The sequence below is a fragment of the Phalangium opilio genome, unplaced genomic scaffold, assembly GCF_054372755.1.
Source record: "Phalangium opilio isolate 3A_F unplaced genomic scaffold, DU_Popi_V2 ptg000003l_1, whole genome shotgun sequence".
In the NCBI taxonomy this organism is placed as follows: domain Eukaryota; kingdom Metazoa; phylum Arthropoda; class Arachnida; order Opiliones; family Phalangiidae; genus Phalangium; species Phalangium opilio.
This window is the reverse complement of record NW_028324145.1, coordinates 2,959,126-2,978,603: the sequence shown is the minus strand read 5'-3', so window position 1 is coordinate 2,978,603 and position 19,478 is coordinate 2,959,126. Positions and strand designations below refer to the sequence as shown.

General features: G+C 33.4%; 1 protein-coding gene across 6 annotated transcripts in view; it reads right to left on the bottom strand.

Moving 5' to 3' along the window:
• Nucleotides 1-266: 266 nt before the first annotated feature.
• grh (grainy head) overlaps nucleotides 267-19,478 on the bottom strand; it is a 280,993-nt gene continuing 261,781 nt past the window's right edge. For 3 of the 6 annotated variants that reach the window (XM_089835465.1, XM_089835474.1, XM_089835512.1), the window contains 8 exons: nucleotides 17,069-17,170; nucleotides 10,957-11,023; nucleotides 9,943-10,061; nucleotides 9,139-9,233; nucleotides 8,593-8,699; nucleotides 5,740-5,849; nucleotides 3,237-3,301; nucleotides 267-2,681 (listed from right to left, as the gene is read on the bottom strand). In XM_089835465.1, the coding sequence (XP_089691591.1) occupies nucleotides 2,564-2,681; nucleotides 3,237-3,301; nucleotides 5,740-5,849; nucleotides 8,593-8,699; nucleotides 9,139-9,233; nucleotides 9,943-10,061; nucleotides 10,957-11,023; nucleotides 17,069-17,170 (783 nt within the window). In that variant the 3' untranslated portion in view covers nucleotides 267-2,563. The remainder of the gene's footprint in view (nucleotides 2,682-3,236; nucleotides 3,302-5,739; nucleotides 5,850-8,592; nucleotides 8,700-9,138; nucleotides 9,234-9,942; nucleotides 10,062-10,956; nucleotides 11,024-17,068; nucleotides 17,171-19,478) is intronic. The other 3 variants (XM_089835483.1, XM_089835493.1, XM_089835503.1) reach the window with 3 other exon arrangements.

Here is a 19,478-nt window from a genome sequence, read left to right as displayed (position 1 = left end):
TACCCCGCTTTGTGGTACACTTCTCTCGAAGAGAAGTATTATATACTTCTGTTGATAGTTAAAATGGTTAAAATTTCGTGGTCGTTCGAATCGGTGTGGAATGACCCTAGAATCAGTTGAAAAATAGACTAGAGCTTACCTCATCCGGCTCTCTAAGCGCAGCGCACTTTTGTTAAGGGAAACAATGATAAGAGATAAACTAGAAAAACGTACTCCAGTAAGCAATAGCTATGCTGAAATTAGACTGAAATTAATTCAAAAAAATATCTGATAATAATATTTTTTATTAAAAAACACATTTCCAAGCAATTTCAAATCCCACAAGAAGTATCATGGTGTTTTTAATACACACAGCCTCGCGTTGCTCGATAGCCTAGACTTTAAGTCTGGCACTGAATAATGGAAAGTTAACAAAATAAATGCGCGAGTCACAAAAATATTACATATTTAAGAAACACCAATTAACTATTGAAACTTTTTTAAAAGAATAATTTGTTTCTTTTTTTTTTCAAATATTATATGATTAATTTGAAATAAAATATCTACTTATTTTGTTCGGGGAATTAATTAATTAATCAATTGATAATTTTATAAATTTTAGCACAGAAATAATGGTAAATAAATATATTATTGAAAAACGAATTATTTTTTATTTCAACCTCGAAAAGTTTTTTTTTTTTTTCATCTTTTTTAATTTTCGCGTTTTTATTTTTTATTTATCTATATTTTTTTTAAAACGCTTTAAAATATTTTTTCTTTATAAAATAATACCTCCGGGACCTTTTACAAAAATATTAAGTATAGTTAAAGCGATATTCTTTTTCGTTTATATAATTAAACTGTGAATATAACTATATTTTATTTTTTTAATTTTGGTAATTTTTCATATAAAATTGTAAGGTGAGCGCTAAAAAATAATAATTAAGTTGTACTCTTCTTTCGTAAAATACGCGCCCTTAAATTTTTTTCTTTGTTTTTTAACTTAAATAGTGTATATGGAATGAAATCTACTAATCGGAAAAAAACATGTACGCGCATTTTCCTCAATATGGCAGTTGAATGTAAAATTCGCAAGCTCTAGATAAAAAATAAACAATTAATACAATGCATTGGCTTTCTTTCGTAACAGATTTCGGATAATTTTAAAATTTTAATTTCCTAATAATTTAAGTGACATTAACACTTGTTTTCATTAACGAAATTTCTTTCCGGCATCACCTTTTTCTAATATCGTAATTTTGATGTAGCATTTTGAACTTATTCCATAGAAAATCCTAACGTAGCTTCCGTCGAAACCTAAAAACAATTGTAATGTCACTTGGCGTTGATAACTAATAAGTTGAGATGTTGCTTTCGTTAAAATTAAAGCGGATCACAATACGCGTAACAGAGACGAACATAAAAACAAAGAAACATTTTGACTATAGGAAAAAAACTTTTTTTTTAGTTATATTAAACTCAATATCTATTGCTGACACAAAAAGTAATTTAAAAAAATAAAAAGGTGAAACCCTTAAAATTTTTCACAATTAAAACAAAATGAGATTTCTTCTTTATCGTATTATTTTTAAGTTATATTTTGGGTAACTTAATTAATTATTTATTTTTAAGTAGAAAATTAATTAAGAATGGAAAATAATTAACTCTTATTTAAATGTAATAAAAATTACGAGAAATATTTAATTTTAATATCAACCAACGACAATGTATAAAAAATCAAGATCCAAAAAAATATAATAATGAACCTAACGCTAAAGGGATGAAATTAATTTTTAATAATAATTTTTTTTTTGTTTTCAATATTTCATTTGAAATATTAATTTTTCTTAAATCGATTTTGTTTTAATCGAAGTAAAAGTTTTAAAATTAAATTTCATATATAGAAATATTTATGGGCGTTTTGTAGATCAGGTGACCTATAACCTCCCTAAGAACGCGTTAGAAACAATACTGAACAATTTTTTTTTTTTAAATTATTTACAATTTTTACTTTCTTTAAAAAAAATAAATCCAAATCACTATGGATTTTTTTAACGTTAATTATCTTTTGTAAAAAAATATTCACCTTTCGTTGTTGATCACCGTGATTATTTTCTCTTTTAAGATTTCTGTTTTTTGAGATTTTCTTTTTTTGCGTAGTAATACAAAATTGCGCGTTTGGGTAAATTAATTTGAATGAAATTAAAAATGAAGAAAAAAATATGAGTATCATAATCCACTTATCCTCAATCTAAATATTGCTTATGGCGCTACGTAAAAAATTATCTCATTTTGTTCGCAAAAATATATACCTCCATTTCTTCCATCAATGTTTAGCGAAAAACAAATCGCTTCACTATTCACTTTGCCTAATTTCACCGTACTTCAAAGTTTGTCTTCATTTAGACAATATGGAGATTCATTTTTTTGTTTCAAACCACGTATAAACGTAGAAAAAGTACTGTTCTTGGCATATTTGACACTAAATAGGATTAAATTTATATATTTTTTGTATTTTTTTTTTTTTTTTGATAAACTTGGGGGGAGGGGGAAGGTACTGGGGGAAAGAGATGTTTCATCCAGGTTATAGTTCAACCAAGGTGATGTCGTAAAGATCTTCCTCGGTTTTGATGATTTCGATTATGAAGGTGTCTTCGTTACAATAATGTTTCACGATATCGTCATCCATTTGTACCGTGATCCTAAAATTGAAAAATTCATTTATATACTTGATGAACTTACACAAACATATTGAAACAGTTTTGAAGCGTTTTGGAAAGGTATAATACATTTTCTTTAATTGCTTCAATATATGACTTTTTGACCTTTCCTAAACGGTTGAAAACTGTTTCAACGTGACAAGTAGGGTTGCAGAGTGACGTAGGAACTATGGCAATTTAAAGGGAGTATGAATTGGATGGTGATTCAGTTCTATCGCGTTTGTTTTTTCCCCCAGAATTTGAAATTGAACTGCTTTCTATTACCGTTAAACACTAATTTGGAAATGTTTCCAGGGTGTGACGAATAAAATGATACAAACATATGGGCTTATATCAACAAGGGGTCGCGGTAATATGATATAAAAATTATTTCTGTCTTAGGAGGGATCCATGGAGCTAATGTCAATTTCTGTTCGGAAACCTTTAAGGTTCAGATCGCTCAAATAGTAGTTTATCGACCAATAAAGATTTTATACGTCGGGGTAGATAAAGGACTGTGGTGTTGAATAACTGAGATTTGAAGAAAATGATGCTTACCCTTTAGAACAGCGCTTGTAAATACTCCGGATACTGTTGGTTCCAATATCGTATTTGCTCTCGATCTAAATATCACAAAGAAACATTATTAATATTTGTTAGCAATAATCAGTATGCTTTTAAAAAGGTATCAGCGGGTTGTAAAGCTTTTTGAAATACAAAGACTCCACATATAGTGGGACTGGACAAATTGTCCTTTTTCGCGAGATTGCACCGCCAATTCGTCGAAGTGGTAGTCTTCGAAATAAACGAAGTAAGTATATTTTTAAACCACGCCTTTCCTCAGTCACGTGCCTATGAGTATTTCAATGGATTTTTACCCACCCAACCGCCGATGCGTTCTTTACAGTCCCTTTAAATATATCGGCATTGGCAGGAATTATGGTATCATAACACCATCCCATTAAAGCTGTATTTGCAAAGTCATCCTTAATCTTATAATTTTGGTTCCCACTATCTAATGGCCTAAACATTTTCTCGCGTATTCTATCAAATTTACCAACCCTTTAGGGGATAGTAAAAAATTACCCAAAAATCTAAACAACTACCGTCAAAAATACCACCCTCTTTTTCCAAAGCATGTATTTATTAACATGAACGGTCCGTCTTTATTAGCATTATGGGTATATCCGTAATTTTCTTTTACTAGGTCAAGCACGATCGTTAATGTCAGAATGATTTTCGAGGCGCGTAACAAGAACGCCCTTTGTTACTTAAATAAATAGGCAGAAAAAGAGACCCGCATTCCATACAAGTTTCTAAGATCCCACAACATTCAAATTACAACCCCCATCAAGAAATGGCGTTAAATTCGGACAATCGCTCACGAAATAAGCTAAATAACCGGAGCTGGAAACCCATTAGCATTACGGACGAGTTAATTAGAGGATTGACAAGACCTGACTTAACTACTAAAACTATCAATCCCCTTCCCGGTTTATTTCAAGGACTTTTCATTGTGATATTCGGGTTAAGGCTTGCATTAAATAAATTTTATGGCCTCTTGGACGTATGGGATGGATCAATTAGGGTTGGGAAACCAAATTATCTACTTCATGTATTTTCTTTTTGCTTAATGAGCATCGAGCAAAACGTATTTACGGAAATGAAGTTATTCTTGACTTATGGCTAAAGCAAGAGCACGTGGTACCGAATTCGTCGTGTTCGTTTTGATTTGAAGGTTCCAATTTTTATTTTAAATTTAAGTCTAGCTCGTAATTGTGAAATGGGTATGGAGACCAATTTGTAGTAAGACCACGGATATGATACGGAAAACCCAAGCAATTACGCGTTTACGGTTGAAATGAACTTGAAGTTTTAAGATTACATTGTTCATAGTGTTCGTGGCATTGTTTCTAAGAAATCTAATTTGACCCTGCTATTTCATGTCCAAAAAAATAAAAACCATAATTGGGGAAAGATAAACTGTACATAATTCTGGGAAGAAAAAAAAAATTGAAAATTTATCTCAGTTTTAGATAAATAATGAATTGGACAATCGTTTATGGCGTTAAGTTTTTGTAGGAAACACGTTTCAGAGCGAGAAAAACGTGAGAATTTTATTCAAATCTCAAAGGTTTCATCTATATCCTAGCGGTGTTTTAATTTCTACACTTTGACTATATCGTTTGTAGCTTTGGAAATATAATAACAAAATGGTTTCAAGTACTGATCGCGTATAGTGATTACAGATTCGAGTACATGCCATTTGAAAAGAGACTAAAACAACCTCGACTCGATCCCATTAACTTTTCACTTCAATTTGAAACTTTGAATTGTTTAACGCAAAATTAAAATACATTAATGTTCAGCCATAAGTTTATAAGACATGTTCCATAAGTATGACACTTCCTATACTTCGTAATGCTGAGCGCTAGTTCGAGAACGACAAGCGAGAATTGACCACACTCTGTTTTGGAGTCCATCTTTCTATTTAGTCTGTACTAATTAGGCCTTTTACAGCGCCTCACCAGGCGTCGCTTTACGAGAATCTATGACGTTTCACCTACGTCACTTCATGTCAAGCTCTCAGTAACCATTGACAAACTTACGGTACATATCTTATGAACTTACAGTTCAACTTACATTCTGTGAAATTTAAGATCCGAAAGCACTAATTCGAATTAATTTTAATAGTTTTGGGAACTTCAAATTAACCACATCCCCATTACACGCATGTTTCTCTTAACAAGGCTGAATGGCTTTCTACTATACGAACAACTTATTCCCTGTTGCATCTTCGCGTTTTAATAAACTAATTATTTTCAAATTAATTAATTTTCCGCGTCTTTCATCGAGAACGTTTCAATTTTTAATATGATTCATTACATACTATTGTCGACTAACCAATTAAAATTAAAGGGGTCAGATCTTGAATACGCAACAGAGTATAGGTGTTCGAAAATATAGGGCCTAGAGTTAAAAATTAAAAAGCGCACGCGAAAACCAGCCAGCCATTTGGGGTAAAGGGACTAATGTCTACAGCATGATGTGAAATACTCACCGCATTCGCTAGGCCTGCCAGCGTCGGAGGTACGAGATGAAGGGCGTGAAATACATCCTCGGAATCTCGCTTGGCGTACAGGAGGACTGGGGGGAGTAAATAAAGCGATTCTGGGTTAAGGGTTGCAGTCCCGACCACTGCCAAGTTCATTTGAAAATTTTAAATCGGAATATGTCACACTTCAAGCTATTAATACCCATTTATGACGCGTAACAACTTTTAATTAGTTTCGCTTCTAACGTTTCTAAATAAATTCTTTTCAAAAGGCGGGCCGCAGTATCGTCTGCTTCAGAACGGAACATCCGGTATGTGGTTCCAAAGACGTTAGATGGGGCTTCAAAGTTAGCAGTCCACCAAATTAATTTAGTGTTTAAGCCATATCTAAGGTTTTTGGATTGACATACAGAATGTAACGTCAAACACCAGACTATATTACCCCAAATTTTGAAAAGGATCTTTTTAAAGCATCAGAATTAGCTTAAATAACTCATCCTATGCTAACTATCGAAGCTATTAAAATTTTCACTCATTCTTTTGGAAAATATTAATTATCAACATGATGAAGGATATACATAATTTAAAAATATATCCACTAATAGGTTAGGATGATTTATATGACACTCATATTTTCCAAAAGCAATGGCATTTTACGAATTAATTTTTTTTATTCCACAAATAGCAAAAAAGCTGATATGGTAACTTTTGTAAACTAGTAAATTTTCGCAAAAAGCAGATTATGGCCTTGGCCCTCTTGTTTTTTCGTTTTTTAATTTTTATGTTAGAAAATAGTTTGAATAAATAAATAAATGGGTATCAATACTTTGAAGGAATTGAAAAAATTATAAAAATGCAGAGAAAAATAGCAGGAGAAAAACAACCTATACCCAGTTGCAACTCAAGAAAAGACACTACGGGTTTGAATTTGGTATGAATTTTTTTTTAAAAGACTAGCGATAGATTATTTTTTTACCTTACGTCATTAAAATAGCGATAACAACGTCACGTAGGTATTATAGAAGAAGGCATGCACGAAGCCTCGTCAGATTTTTTCGTTCAAAACACTACTTACCTGTAAATGTACAGTACAGTGGCCCTTTCACAGTATATATTAGAAAATAATCGAACATTTTAATTACGTTGTATCTTCGGGGATGAGGGAGGGGGGCTTAGATATATTTATATATAAGCGACAACGACCCTTTACAGAATCTATTCCGTGATTTATAAACCTCGAAAGTGCCATTATCAGAATTAATATATTTTTTTGGTCAAACGCCCAAGGCTTGCTTCGAAAAAATATAACAGCTAAATTATCGATAGAAATTTGCATCGAAATTCGACATGCATAAATTTAAAATGTAGATGTAAAATTTAACCCGTGAGCGAGGTATTTTTATTGTTTTATAGTATAATAAGTTTCCATACATGCAAGGCCTACGAGGGGTGGGTAACTTAGCATAATCAATACACTGTTTATCTGATTAGCCCCTCCAAGGCTCGGGCGTTCTGTAACTAAGGTTGAAATAGATCAGACACACAGCAAATTTGATCCGTCGTTATTTTACCCTGTCAAAGGCAGGAACCAATCAAAACTAGCCTTTGTTAAACTTTGCCGGTCAGTCAACTCCACCCTTTGACTATGGGATCATCTAGTGGCATTTGTTTAAACTAAACACTCCTTAAAAGCAATATGTGTCATAATTTATAATAACGTTTAATTTTACTTGAAATTGGAGTTAGCGTTATCTATCTCACCTTGCATATAAACTATTTAAAAATAGTGAACTAATTTCCAAGTAAAAAAAATTTTATTTAGATTGTATGTTTTAATCATTTACCTCAATTGAAATAATAATTAACTAATTATGAACGATTCCCTTTCACTAATAAATTATATTATTTATATATGTCTTTAATTGGGGAATTCACGTCTTTGCAATAAGAAAAAAGAAACGATTATGATATGTAGTTAGTTCTACGCCAAGAGGTTAGGGTTACTGGTTAAATTAAACAATGCACACTCTCCGGAACATGAACCTTCGTGAGAAGGCGGATAATTATAGTGACCTCTTGGGGGTAAAATAAGAAAAAATCCTGGTTTAAAATATTACTCTGCGAAAAAATACAACACGATTATATTATTCTTTGATTTTCACGATTTTTTTACTCGTTTTACAAGGGATATTATAAGAGACGCTTATTATAATGTAGGTAAAGCAATATTCTGCGGTTTAACACTATCATCAATATTGCAGAGGTACAACAACAATAATTAGGATATACGGTTTCATGTACCGCAGGTGCCGGTTACGCCATATTTTAACCAAATAATTTGAATTTACAAAGTTCGGGGTAGTTACCTTGCCGCATATTTATGTACAAATTTTACATTAAAAATAGGCTTAGCGCTTCCATAATATGTAGCGGATTATTAAATAGAATTTTCAGTTGCGGTTGGATCTTGAACTTTAAGCCGACTGTAGCCTTAGTTTTTGGCTTCGTGCCACCGAGCACTCGCGCTCGCCTTAAGACGAGTAATTTATAAGGGACACGGGAAATATTTGCTCGGAAATTACCGAATACCAGAAAACGAATAGCTACAACTATTGAACAATTTCCACGTTGTTTCACAATAAAATCAACGTATTTGAACTTTCTTTAACCTTAGGATGAGTGTCAGAAATGGGCTCCCAATTATGAGAGTTGAAGAGGTATAATTATGAAAGGATCACTGTACCATATTATAATTTCGTTTAGGCCGAGAAACGAGTAATTCATTTGGTTTTTGAACGATTGAGGTTTCGAAATTAAGAAGAAGTGTTGAAAGTAATAATTTAATTGAAAGCGTCTTACCTCTGTCGTTAGGGTAGGTTTTTAACCTTTTCGTCGGTGGTTGAGCGAAGCTCAGGTCGATGGAATTGGCACTGGAATCAAGTTGTTTTTCACGGCGTTGTTCGAGACTAGAAAAATTTCAAGACCTTTAGATACCTTTGTAACAGCGAATGGCGTAATTTCGATTAGGCGTATTCGATAAACATATCACGTTCTAACGACTTCACTATCTGTGCAAATGCCGTGGTCGAAGTGTACTATTCTGCAGATTAGTTAAAATGCAAAGGACAACATTTATTTACTTAATAATTTTACCGATATGCTAATAGTTATCTGCTTTTTACATATTCGTCTAGTTTACCAATTACTTTTTAAATTAATTTCGAATAAACGTAATTAACAATGAGACTTCTCTGCACTAAACTGAAGGAGTATGAAGCCTGATGCTATAATAAGAGTTGGAGACCAACTACAATGGCCACTTCATTTCACGTCACGCAATAGGCATATCGATATTACGTCATTGTAGATGAGCAGGTTGATCTCATTAAGTGTTAATTAACTTACCCGTTCTCTTCGGGCGTCGTGGGTGTGGCGGCGGCTTGGTTATAGAATGACAGCTCCATGCCTGCCATCTGTTGAGAGACGGTACAAATTTCTTTCTATAGTTGCGATAATAAAAACCATTCCAAGATTGTAATCCCTGACCTCCCAATTATAATCAAACTACGTAACACCAGATATCAAAATTTTTAAATATCCCTCATCAACCCTACTAGTCCCTACATACTTTAAAAGTCATTGTCAAAATATCTGAAGTTAACCGAAAAGTAGGCTAGTCTCAGGATGATTTTGATTAAATCTTATTCTGACGATTATTTTTTAATTTGTCTGATGTACAAGTCTTAGACGCCACTTTCAGCGAATATCTATGTCTAGGCTATCCCAAGAACCAGGAATAAATACAGGTAATAGGAATCGTGTAGCCATTTTCTCAACGTTTCTAGTCGGATTGTGGGAGACAACCTAGGCCTAGTCTATATCGCCTACTACTACTACTACCAACCAATGAAATCGCAGTAAAAAAGACGTCAGAGTTATGAGGCGTGACGGATGGTAAATACTCAAGCCCGGCCCACAAAGTCCGCAGAGAAATTAGCATGGGAGATATTGGGCTCAATGATTCCTATAAGGTGTATGTATTCCCAAAGTTTACAACACAAGAACGCAACTGAACATCGAGGCTTCAGATTTGGTTCTTGCATTTACCCCTATTGACTTCGTCGCCATTATGCTTTCCAAATATTTGATAACCAGGAAAGCTTAATAGCTCTCGCGGAAATCAGACTAACAATAAGAATGTATTCATACTTTTTCTAGGTCTTCGCTGGGTGTGAAAAGTATCGGTGGTTTTTGGAGATCACTCATGGAGTAGAATTCTGACCTGTCCATTGGCGGATGGTACATTTCTTCCATCTTCTTTCGACCACCTGTACCAATAAACAATAAACGTTAAACACGCAATAAACAATAAACACGGGCTAGGGGCTCCGAAAATTAAGTGCCTGTCAAGTAAGATACCATGTGTAGGTAGGTTTATAACAAAAAAAATGGTGCGATATTGAATCAACTTGATAGTTTAAAAGGATCCTCCCTTAAATCACGAGTTTCAGCGGCGTGGGGTGAAATAACACGTAAATATTTAGTTTCATAAAAAAATAACTTAATATAAAATGGAACGTGAGATAAAGAATTAAATTGAAAATCGAAATTATTTCAGAACTTAAGGAGATAAGAATCCGGTTGGAAGAATATTCATTTTAAATTTGTTTACTGCCATCAATGATTAATTCGTTCGTTGGTTCGGAAGAAAGAAAGAAATAAAGAATTAGGCCGTGATTAGGCTTAAGTTAGCGGCACAAGGGCATTTTGTTTCGGGGGATTATTTTACGTTCAAGGTAATTTGCTGATAACAGAGGCGATTAGCGAACCGCTCAATTTTAGGGACGTTAATTTTGTTGTTCAATTTTCAATTTCTCACCTTTCAACCGTTATGGTGTTAGAAAAACTAATACCAAGCGGGTAACCCTAACCTTAAATTAATGAATATAACAGACTGGTTTTTCAGATTTTTTTTAACGTCATCGCGGTGAATTACCGTGGATGGATTAAATATGCCGGAATTATGATCTATCGCCCACGAATGAGGAGATTAATTTTCATTGCTCAATGTAGGATATGTAAGGTCGAATTTTCAACCACTAATTCTAATTTCTCAGAAATTTGCTTGCCCAAAATCATTAACCGTTTTACCACCTCACTCTATGGTTTTGTACGCTCACTAAATTGACAATCACTACCGATTGTGATCGTTTGATAACTTACTTCCGGTCGCTGTCAACTTCCTCTTGGCAGCCCTTCTTTCTTCGTCTCTTGTTTTGCGTTCGGCTCCCTGAAAGTAAACAAACAATACAAGAAATTAGACAACGATCTAAGACTATTTTTGATACGGTATTTAATATTCTAGGCCTATTTAACCCGCCAATTCTGTAAGCTTGCATAATAATTATGGCGCAAGAAGTTTCTTTAAAAACGATCTTCTAAATAATTGAATAAAAAATGTCTCTTTTTCATCAAACTCCCTTAAAAACCTTCGCATTAACTTTAATGATCGAAAAGTGTAATATTTCTTAAGACGAAAATGATTAGGGGTCATTATAGAATCTAATGATCGTTATTATACTTTAGTATCTGTTCCGAAAGCCATTTTAAATGAAGTTACTCATCATTAGCGGACCTTTCTTCGAAGGTAGAAAGTATCTTTTAATACTCCCGAAGCCAAAATCACGAAAGTAATTAAAAAAAAAACCTCCATAAAAACGCCTTCGACGATGTAATATAAATACATCCAAGATCTTATAAAGTGTTTCTGAAGCGCCCTGAACTTAGCTACACGAAATGGGATGATATAAAATTGAAACTAATTGTCCGTCACCTTTTAATTATTAAGTTCGTTAAACCTGTTTTACTAAGAATGACACATGATACATCTGATCTGACCCAATCAAAGAATGCAATCAAACAGTCATAGGTCATTTTTTTATTTCAATTCAAATACGATCGAAGAACTCTGTTTTTTTTTTCAGTAAAGATATTCGTAATTTCTTCAACTAACCAAATCTAATCAAATTAAATTTTGAAAAAAATAAAAAAGAATCGATTTCCAAAGGTTTTCTAATGTTTAATTCCAAACGATTTTTTTTTATTTGAATTAGAAGAAGTTCAATTTCTGTCGAAGATCGGTCGGATTTATGTGTTATATCTACGCGGCGTTTCATTTGGGTTAATCTTTATCGATCTGAATAACTTTTTTTTCCACACGAGTGAATTCAACGGAGTCTGAAATCTTCCAGTAAAAGCTAGAGGGGATCGCTTCTTATCGGCCGTTTCATTTTAACGATTAAAGAAAGTTTTTTAACGGACCATTAGCTTTTATGCTCCGGAATTTCCTTAAATTTTACTTCGAGTTTTTGAATTATTCCGATCGTACTTGATGGAAGCACTATTTTCTTTCAATAGTTTTAATATTGCGTATTCATACGATTTAACTTCAATTTGATGATTCGGACGTGTTTGGTTGGAACTTAATAAGGTTCGCGTTCAGACCAGTGTTCCTCGACAAAGTTTAATTACGAACTGGCTAGGGCACATCTTTTGACCGATTACATATCTTAATTTTTATTTTGAATTTCAGTGAACATTATTTTGAACCATTTCTTTTCTTGGCTTTGAACTACACGAGCAAATGCTTATTTGAAATTTGTATTTTACGGCCTATGTTTAACAATGTCCGTTGCCTACGGAATTAATCTAATACCACGTGGTATCCCTTTTTTTGATAATATATTATGTTAATTCTGTCTACGGACACTATACTTCGTGTTTCTTAAAGTTCTATCAGAGATTAAGGGGATGTTCTTTGGGTGATTTCGAATAGAAAATGTTCTATGTAATGTGTGAGGTGACAAAGCCTTAATGAAACATTTACAGTTCTCGGCCATCTAAAACACAGTTCTTCAAATATTTCAAAACAATAAAGCGATCTCAATATCTCAGAACCCTTCCTTTCCGACAAGTAGAAATTAATCTTTGAAAACAAACTAAGAAAATCTGAAAATCCTAAACGAACATACACTGTTTGTCAGTCAAACCTCGTACCGTAAACCTTACACGCTACTTTCGAAACTCAAGTTTCTTCGTGAAACGTTCTGATGAATGCCCAATATCACTTTACAATGACTATAATAAGTTTTAACATTACGTATTAATCCGCCTCAACTATCTCTTAAATTGAAAACTGATCCTGAACGAAAGAGGCCTATTAGAAAAAAGGGTTTGGCCCGTGTCTCATTATCCAAACTCTAATTTGAAAAAAAAATACAGAAAAAAAATATATATAAGCTAATAAATTACGTTTCAGACCCATTATTAGGAATTTTTTTAACCAGAATACGAAATTTTTCTGTGAGCCTTCCCCGTTTTTTGTTTTTTTGGTTTTTTTTTTAAGTTTCGTTTTTGAAGAGCAGCAAACTTTAAACCATCTCTGGCAACACTTGGTTCTATCACTTGGGCGCCTAGCTTTGTACGTGCTAATTTTCAACATTTGCAAACATAACATCCATGATACAATGTCGCTATAAAAAGAATATCCCTTGATAACTATAATCTTTCAAAACATTGAATTTATTTTTGAATAATAACAATTTATCATTCGGAGTCTAGAGTTATACCGTATAGAATTATTTTAATCAGTTTTTAATCCGTAACCATAGGGGAATAGGATGCGGCGTAGAATATTTAATTAATTCCGTGTTTTCTTCAAATGGAGTTTAGTTTTTCTATTAATAAGAAGTTAGAGTACAGAAGTGAATTAAGTTACGCAATATTATAAAAATGCAATTTCGTGGAAACTCAAAAACTGCAGGGAGGTTTGTTGGTAAAAATACTGCATTTCTTATTAATTATAAACCAGATTTATGATTTAGAGGTGTAAATAATATTAGATTTTAAGATTTATTATTTCGAGGTGATAATAATACTACACTTCTGATTTCGAGGTGATAATAATACTACACTTCTGATTTCGAGGTGATAATAATACTGCACTTCTGATTTCGAGGTGATAATAATACTACACTTCTGATTTCGAGGTGATAATAATACTACACTTCTGATTTCGAGGTGATAATAATACTACACTTCTGATTTCGAGGTGATAATAATACTACACTTCTGATTTCGAGGTGATAATAATACTACACTTCTGATTTCGAGGTGATAATAATACTACACTTCTGATTTCGAGGTGATAATAATACTACACTTCTGATTTCGAGGTGATAATAATACTACACTTCTGATTTCGAGGTGATAATAATACTACACTTCTGATTTCGAGGTGATAATAATACTACACTTCTGATTTCGAGGTGATAATAATACTACACTTCTGATTTCGAGGTGATAATAATACTACACTTCTGATTTCGAGGTGATAATAATACTACACTTCTGATTTCGAGGCGATAATAATACTATATGATTTAAAGGTGATGATAATAATACAAGAAATAATAATGAAATAGGATTTGATAGCTTCAGATTAATCTACATTCAATTTAAATGATAAACAGTGTAGAGTATAGAGGTAGTGGCTTAAATGAAAAATAAAAAAAAATGGAATTTTAAGTGTGTAGAAGGTTTTCAATCAACTTTTTAGTTCTGACGCTCAATCATTCCTCTTTCTCTCTCAAAGGCTGGCCTGGGTGTACACGCATTGTTATTTGTTAAGCCTAAATATCGTTACCTTAAAAGATGTTTTTTAAGTCTTACGGCGGCTTTTTCTTGCCGCTGCCGTAATTTTAAAGCATAATTACTGTAATGTTAAAAACGTTTCGAACATTCTTTTATTATGCGAGTAAAAAAAGATTTTTGATTTCTTCACAAGATATTTCCTATCAGAGTACGTAGAAAGGGTGCGGTTTATACCTGACTTGATAAACACTATTTTCTTTCATTAACAACTCTTCGGGATTCACTTGCACAAACCTTCTGATATACCTTTAATAGAAGTAGGTTAAATACTAAAATTTTCAAGAGCTTATATTATCCATTATTGCTAAAAATGCAAGAATCGATAACTAATAATTCTCAAATTTGCATGGGTAATTAACAATTATCTTTTAATTTACAAACCCTGATCGCAGACATTACACCTGAAAGATTCCATCCCAGTTGAGCAAGATAGGCTAGCTTTGGTTAGTAGTTATTTATTTGATAAATTACTAGTACATCCCCAAATATTTTCGTCTGTTTGAAAACGAGTTAACTTTTTTATTGAACTTTCTGCCCACAAAATGCTGCAGTAACAGGAATGTATGTAATTATCTAGGGGTAATAGAAAAGTCCATGCAAATTTGAGAATTTTAAATTGTCGATTCAAGCATTTTTAACAGTAATCAGTGATTTAAGCAGAATAAACTTGAAGCTCGAATTTATCCTTTATCTAATCTCATATTTTTAGAAAAACTAAGCTTTTCAAAAATAATCACGGATTTTGATAAAAAATAATTTGATATTCATAATTTCGATGCAAATTTGCTCCAACATGTATAAACCAACCACTGTACACTAAGGGTGTGTGTAGGTATAGTTAAATAATTCTAATGGTACATACAACGGGACGATATTTTATATATATATTTATAACATATTAAATTTGGAATTGGAAAACGCCCTAGTGCTGCAAACATTACATTTTCGTACTCGGGTCAATGATTTTTTCTCTCTCGCTCTCTCTCTCAAAACTCCCTGATATTATGAGGGTCTTTTTAGCCCCAAGGGACGTTTTATCCGAGCAAAAAATGACTGAAATCTTAATCTTCGAGTATAGATACATATATTCTAAATGATAATCAGGGGTTTTAGGAAAGACACCGAGTTCCGAGGTCTGGAATTATATTTCCTCAGTTGCAATTTTACTGTAATATGAAAATTAATCTAGAATCTCTTCTTTAAAATTTTTAATATTACGTGACGAGAATGTTTGCTTTTTATTTTACCAGTTTTGCGTGAAGTTACACCCTATAGGTATAGCTATGATTGTTTAAATCTAAATTAAGTTAATTTAGGGGGATTAAATTAACTCAAGGCGATACATGTAAAGTACGATTAAGCTCAACCCTTTTTTCTCTCTCATAATCACGTGGGCGGGGAATGTTTGTTATTTTTGGTAAATTTGCACGCGTGTGAATTTTATATAGTAATTTTTATGGAATAGTTTCCATGCATATATTTTGTCTTAAAATTTAAACACGTGTTCAATACCACGTGGGAAACAATGCTAAGCCTTATTTGCGAGGAAAAATATCCAATTTAGGGATAAATAAAGGTTATGGATCTTTTACCCAGAATTCCTTTCAACCTTTTAAGATGCTCTAAAGAATTCAGACAATTTGAAATATTGGCTTAAATGAAATTACACTAGCTGCTAGGCCTAATTTGAAAAAATATCTAATTTAGGGTTAGGATTGATATCTTCAGAGGAAATAAAGGTTATGGATCTTTTACCCAGAATCCCTTTCAACCTTTTAAGATCATCTAAAGAATTCAGACAATTTGAAATATAGGCTTAAAGAAACTATACTAGCTGCTAGGCCAAATTTGTAATTTTAAAAATATCCAATTTAGGGTTAGCATTGAAGGAATTCTAAAGTAACGTCAAACGAGATTAAGCGACAACGAATCTATAAACACATTAACGCAATTAAAATATATTTAACAGCCCTTAAGCTAGGATATCACGTGGGAAAATGGGTTGCGCATTTTACACCAACGATAATAGAATTTTGTATTAATGTTGTCATCACGTAATCCCAAATCAACCAACGACAAAGAAGAAAATACAAATTAAGGTACGAAAAAAATTCACTCTCCACTCGCGCTAAAGAATACAGAAGCGCGTTAGGAACGTATATTTTTTACGTTATCAGTGTCGTTATCTACGAGTACTCTTAAATATGTAATTCGATTTCTAAAGCAGGGAACGAACGAACCAGGGGTGGAGACCGTGTCCGCGGGTAAAATACGTAATTTTATGCAACCGACAAAAATTGGTTCCAGAGGCAAATATATTTCCTCGATTATTTTAATGTCCCTTTTAAACCGCAACGTGATCGCCACTCCAGAATAAATTAAGCGCGAATAATGTCTAGGCCCGCATAATTTACCAAATATTACAGTGATATTTATTCCTACATAAAATAAGGCAGTTATTGTCAAGCAATTTTCATGGAAAAATTATCAAAATATTACGATAATATTTGCTTGTTAAATGCTAAGCCCCAAGGGGCCAAGGCATGATTAAATATTTCCAGGAAGTTAGGCTTAACTAATTACAAACTACTCTTATATGAAATTAAGTTTAGTTGAAACTTACCTTATCACAGAATACTTTAATTTGGCAATAACCTCTGTGGACTGGCGTGCTACCATCTCGGTAGTCGTCGAAGGTATCGATTTGCAGATGAAGTGGCAGACCCTGGACAAGAAATTAATTATACTAATTAATAAATGAAAATTTGCATAATTAGACTTTAATTATATATTAAATTTTGTTGTTTTATTTGGGAGATATATTCTTGAGTATGGGGATGCTATGTAAAATATCATTGTTCTATTGAAATGCGTCAAAAGGAACTATCACAGATAAATACTGTGAACAGTAATTAAATCTCAAAAAAAAAACCAGAAGTTCTACACATTTTGATTGAAATTTTTTATACAATTATAAAAATAAGATATTCTTCAAGAAAAATGTTTATAAATTTGTAATTCAGTTTCCCCAGGGTAATTCATTTAGGTTCTCTTCATGATTTCAAATTCAAAATATTCGAAAACCCTTCAAAGCACATAATAATTATGTATCACCGTAACACTTAAAAATCCCAAGGAAAATGCATGTTTATCAAGATTCAAAATGTGACGGATATAACTAGGGTTAAGATGGAGTTTGATATATGGCGGACATTAAAACGCAGGCTCGCTTTCCGGCCGAATACTAAATGGAAAACTGCTGGTAAAATGTATATACATATATCAGAACGAGGGGCAGTTCACTTAATCTCGTATACTAATCAGTGTAATCATATCTCAGGTAATCATTCAAAATTATAAGCTATTTCTATATAAGTATTAAAAAAATCATAATTAATATTACATTGGTGTGATTTGCCCCTCGAAAAGGAGTTTTCAAAATGTTTTCGGCCCTGACTTAAACGTAACCCATGACCATAAAGGAAGGTTCAACCTTAGAAACAGTGAAGTTTAACAAAGTAAAAGTGTGGTTCTCCAAGGGAAGAGTTATCGCTTGTAAGGTTGCCTGTTGCGCTGGCGCAATAAACGACAGTCAACCCTTAAAATGGGCCCCAACGAATTTCTCGGGTCGGGATGGTTGCTGGGTCAAGGTCGACGAAGCGTTTTTGGGTGCCCCAAATGCCAGTTGACAAATGTCTCCCTTGTTTCCCTAAAAGAGGCCCCCGTAGTACCATTTCCCTCGATTCTGAGATCGGAGAGTTCACCCTTAGCTAAGCAAAATAGTTCGTACCATCCTTCAAAAAGCCTACTTCCGACTCTAAAGTCCTAAGGCCTCGGTCGCATGGAATAGGCGTCTTGGGATGACGCACTGCGGGGAGATTCTTTATTTCGGGCGCGAGCGTTGAAAGAGATTTTTCGCGCAGGCGTATCGCGGGGGGGGGGGACACCGGGGGGGGGGCGAATGGTCTTTTATCTTTAGAAAGGAATTTATTATCTTGATTCATTGGGTCAAAAATAAATGATACCGATAGCACCCTGAGAGAGAGATATATATTTAATTCGACGTATGTTATCGTTGCTGTCTTTTAGTTGTTGTTCCCTATTATATCTTATGACTGAACTTGGGTGCAATGCATTCGCGTTTGCTTTCGAAATTTATAGATAAGAAGGTGCGCAAGTTCTTCCATGAAGACCCCACGACAACATTTGCAAAATTTTAACAATAAATGCCAATATTGCGTTAGGCTACAGCTACACTATCTTTTAGTTGAATTTTTACAAATCTACCCTTTTCAGAATTCACTTTCGCACTGTTCTAAACAAATACATCAACGGGATGCAAAGTTCTAGTCAGCCATCTTCGCTTTCATTTACATTAAATTCTAATCTAAACGTTGTCAAAGTTAAACACGAAAAGTCTTAATTCTTTAAAAGATGGACCAATACGACGGAAGATCGACTAAACTCGGCGTTCAACTTTGACAACATCGTCATTAAAAGCTTGCCAAAGATAGATATCCGAAGAAACACGCGTATTCAATCAAAAACGTCTAAGGTTCATTACACCTAGACAGAAACGAATTTACGGTTTCATGCACCCTTCACACCACTGGAAACCAAATAAGAATTCAATCATACCATAGCGTAGGATAGGGCGTATTATCTTCGACGAAACGGTGTGAGAAAATAACAATAACTTCAAGCTAGATATATATATAAAAATAATTCTTATATTTCATACAAGTGGCTTTGAAATCTAAAATATTTGCCAAGGGTAGTAAAAAAGGTTGGTGGTGTCGAGTCCAATCAGTTACGGGTGTAATAATCGCCAAGATGTGAAGGGGAAGACGTTTTTTTAACGAATGCCTGTCAAGATACTTAGGGTTGTTAACCCTTAAAAAAATTCTCATTTATCCCAAGGTTAGCTTATAGATTCTTCCCCTCTTCTTTTTATGATGATACCAAGTGCTTTGGCTTGGCTCACCGTCTGCGGCTGGCTACCTGAGGGATACTTTGAAGGACCGTGCAAATGA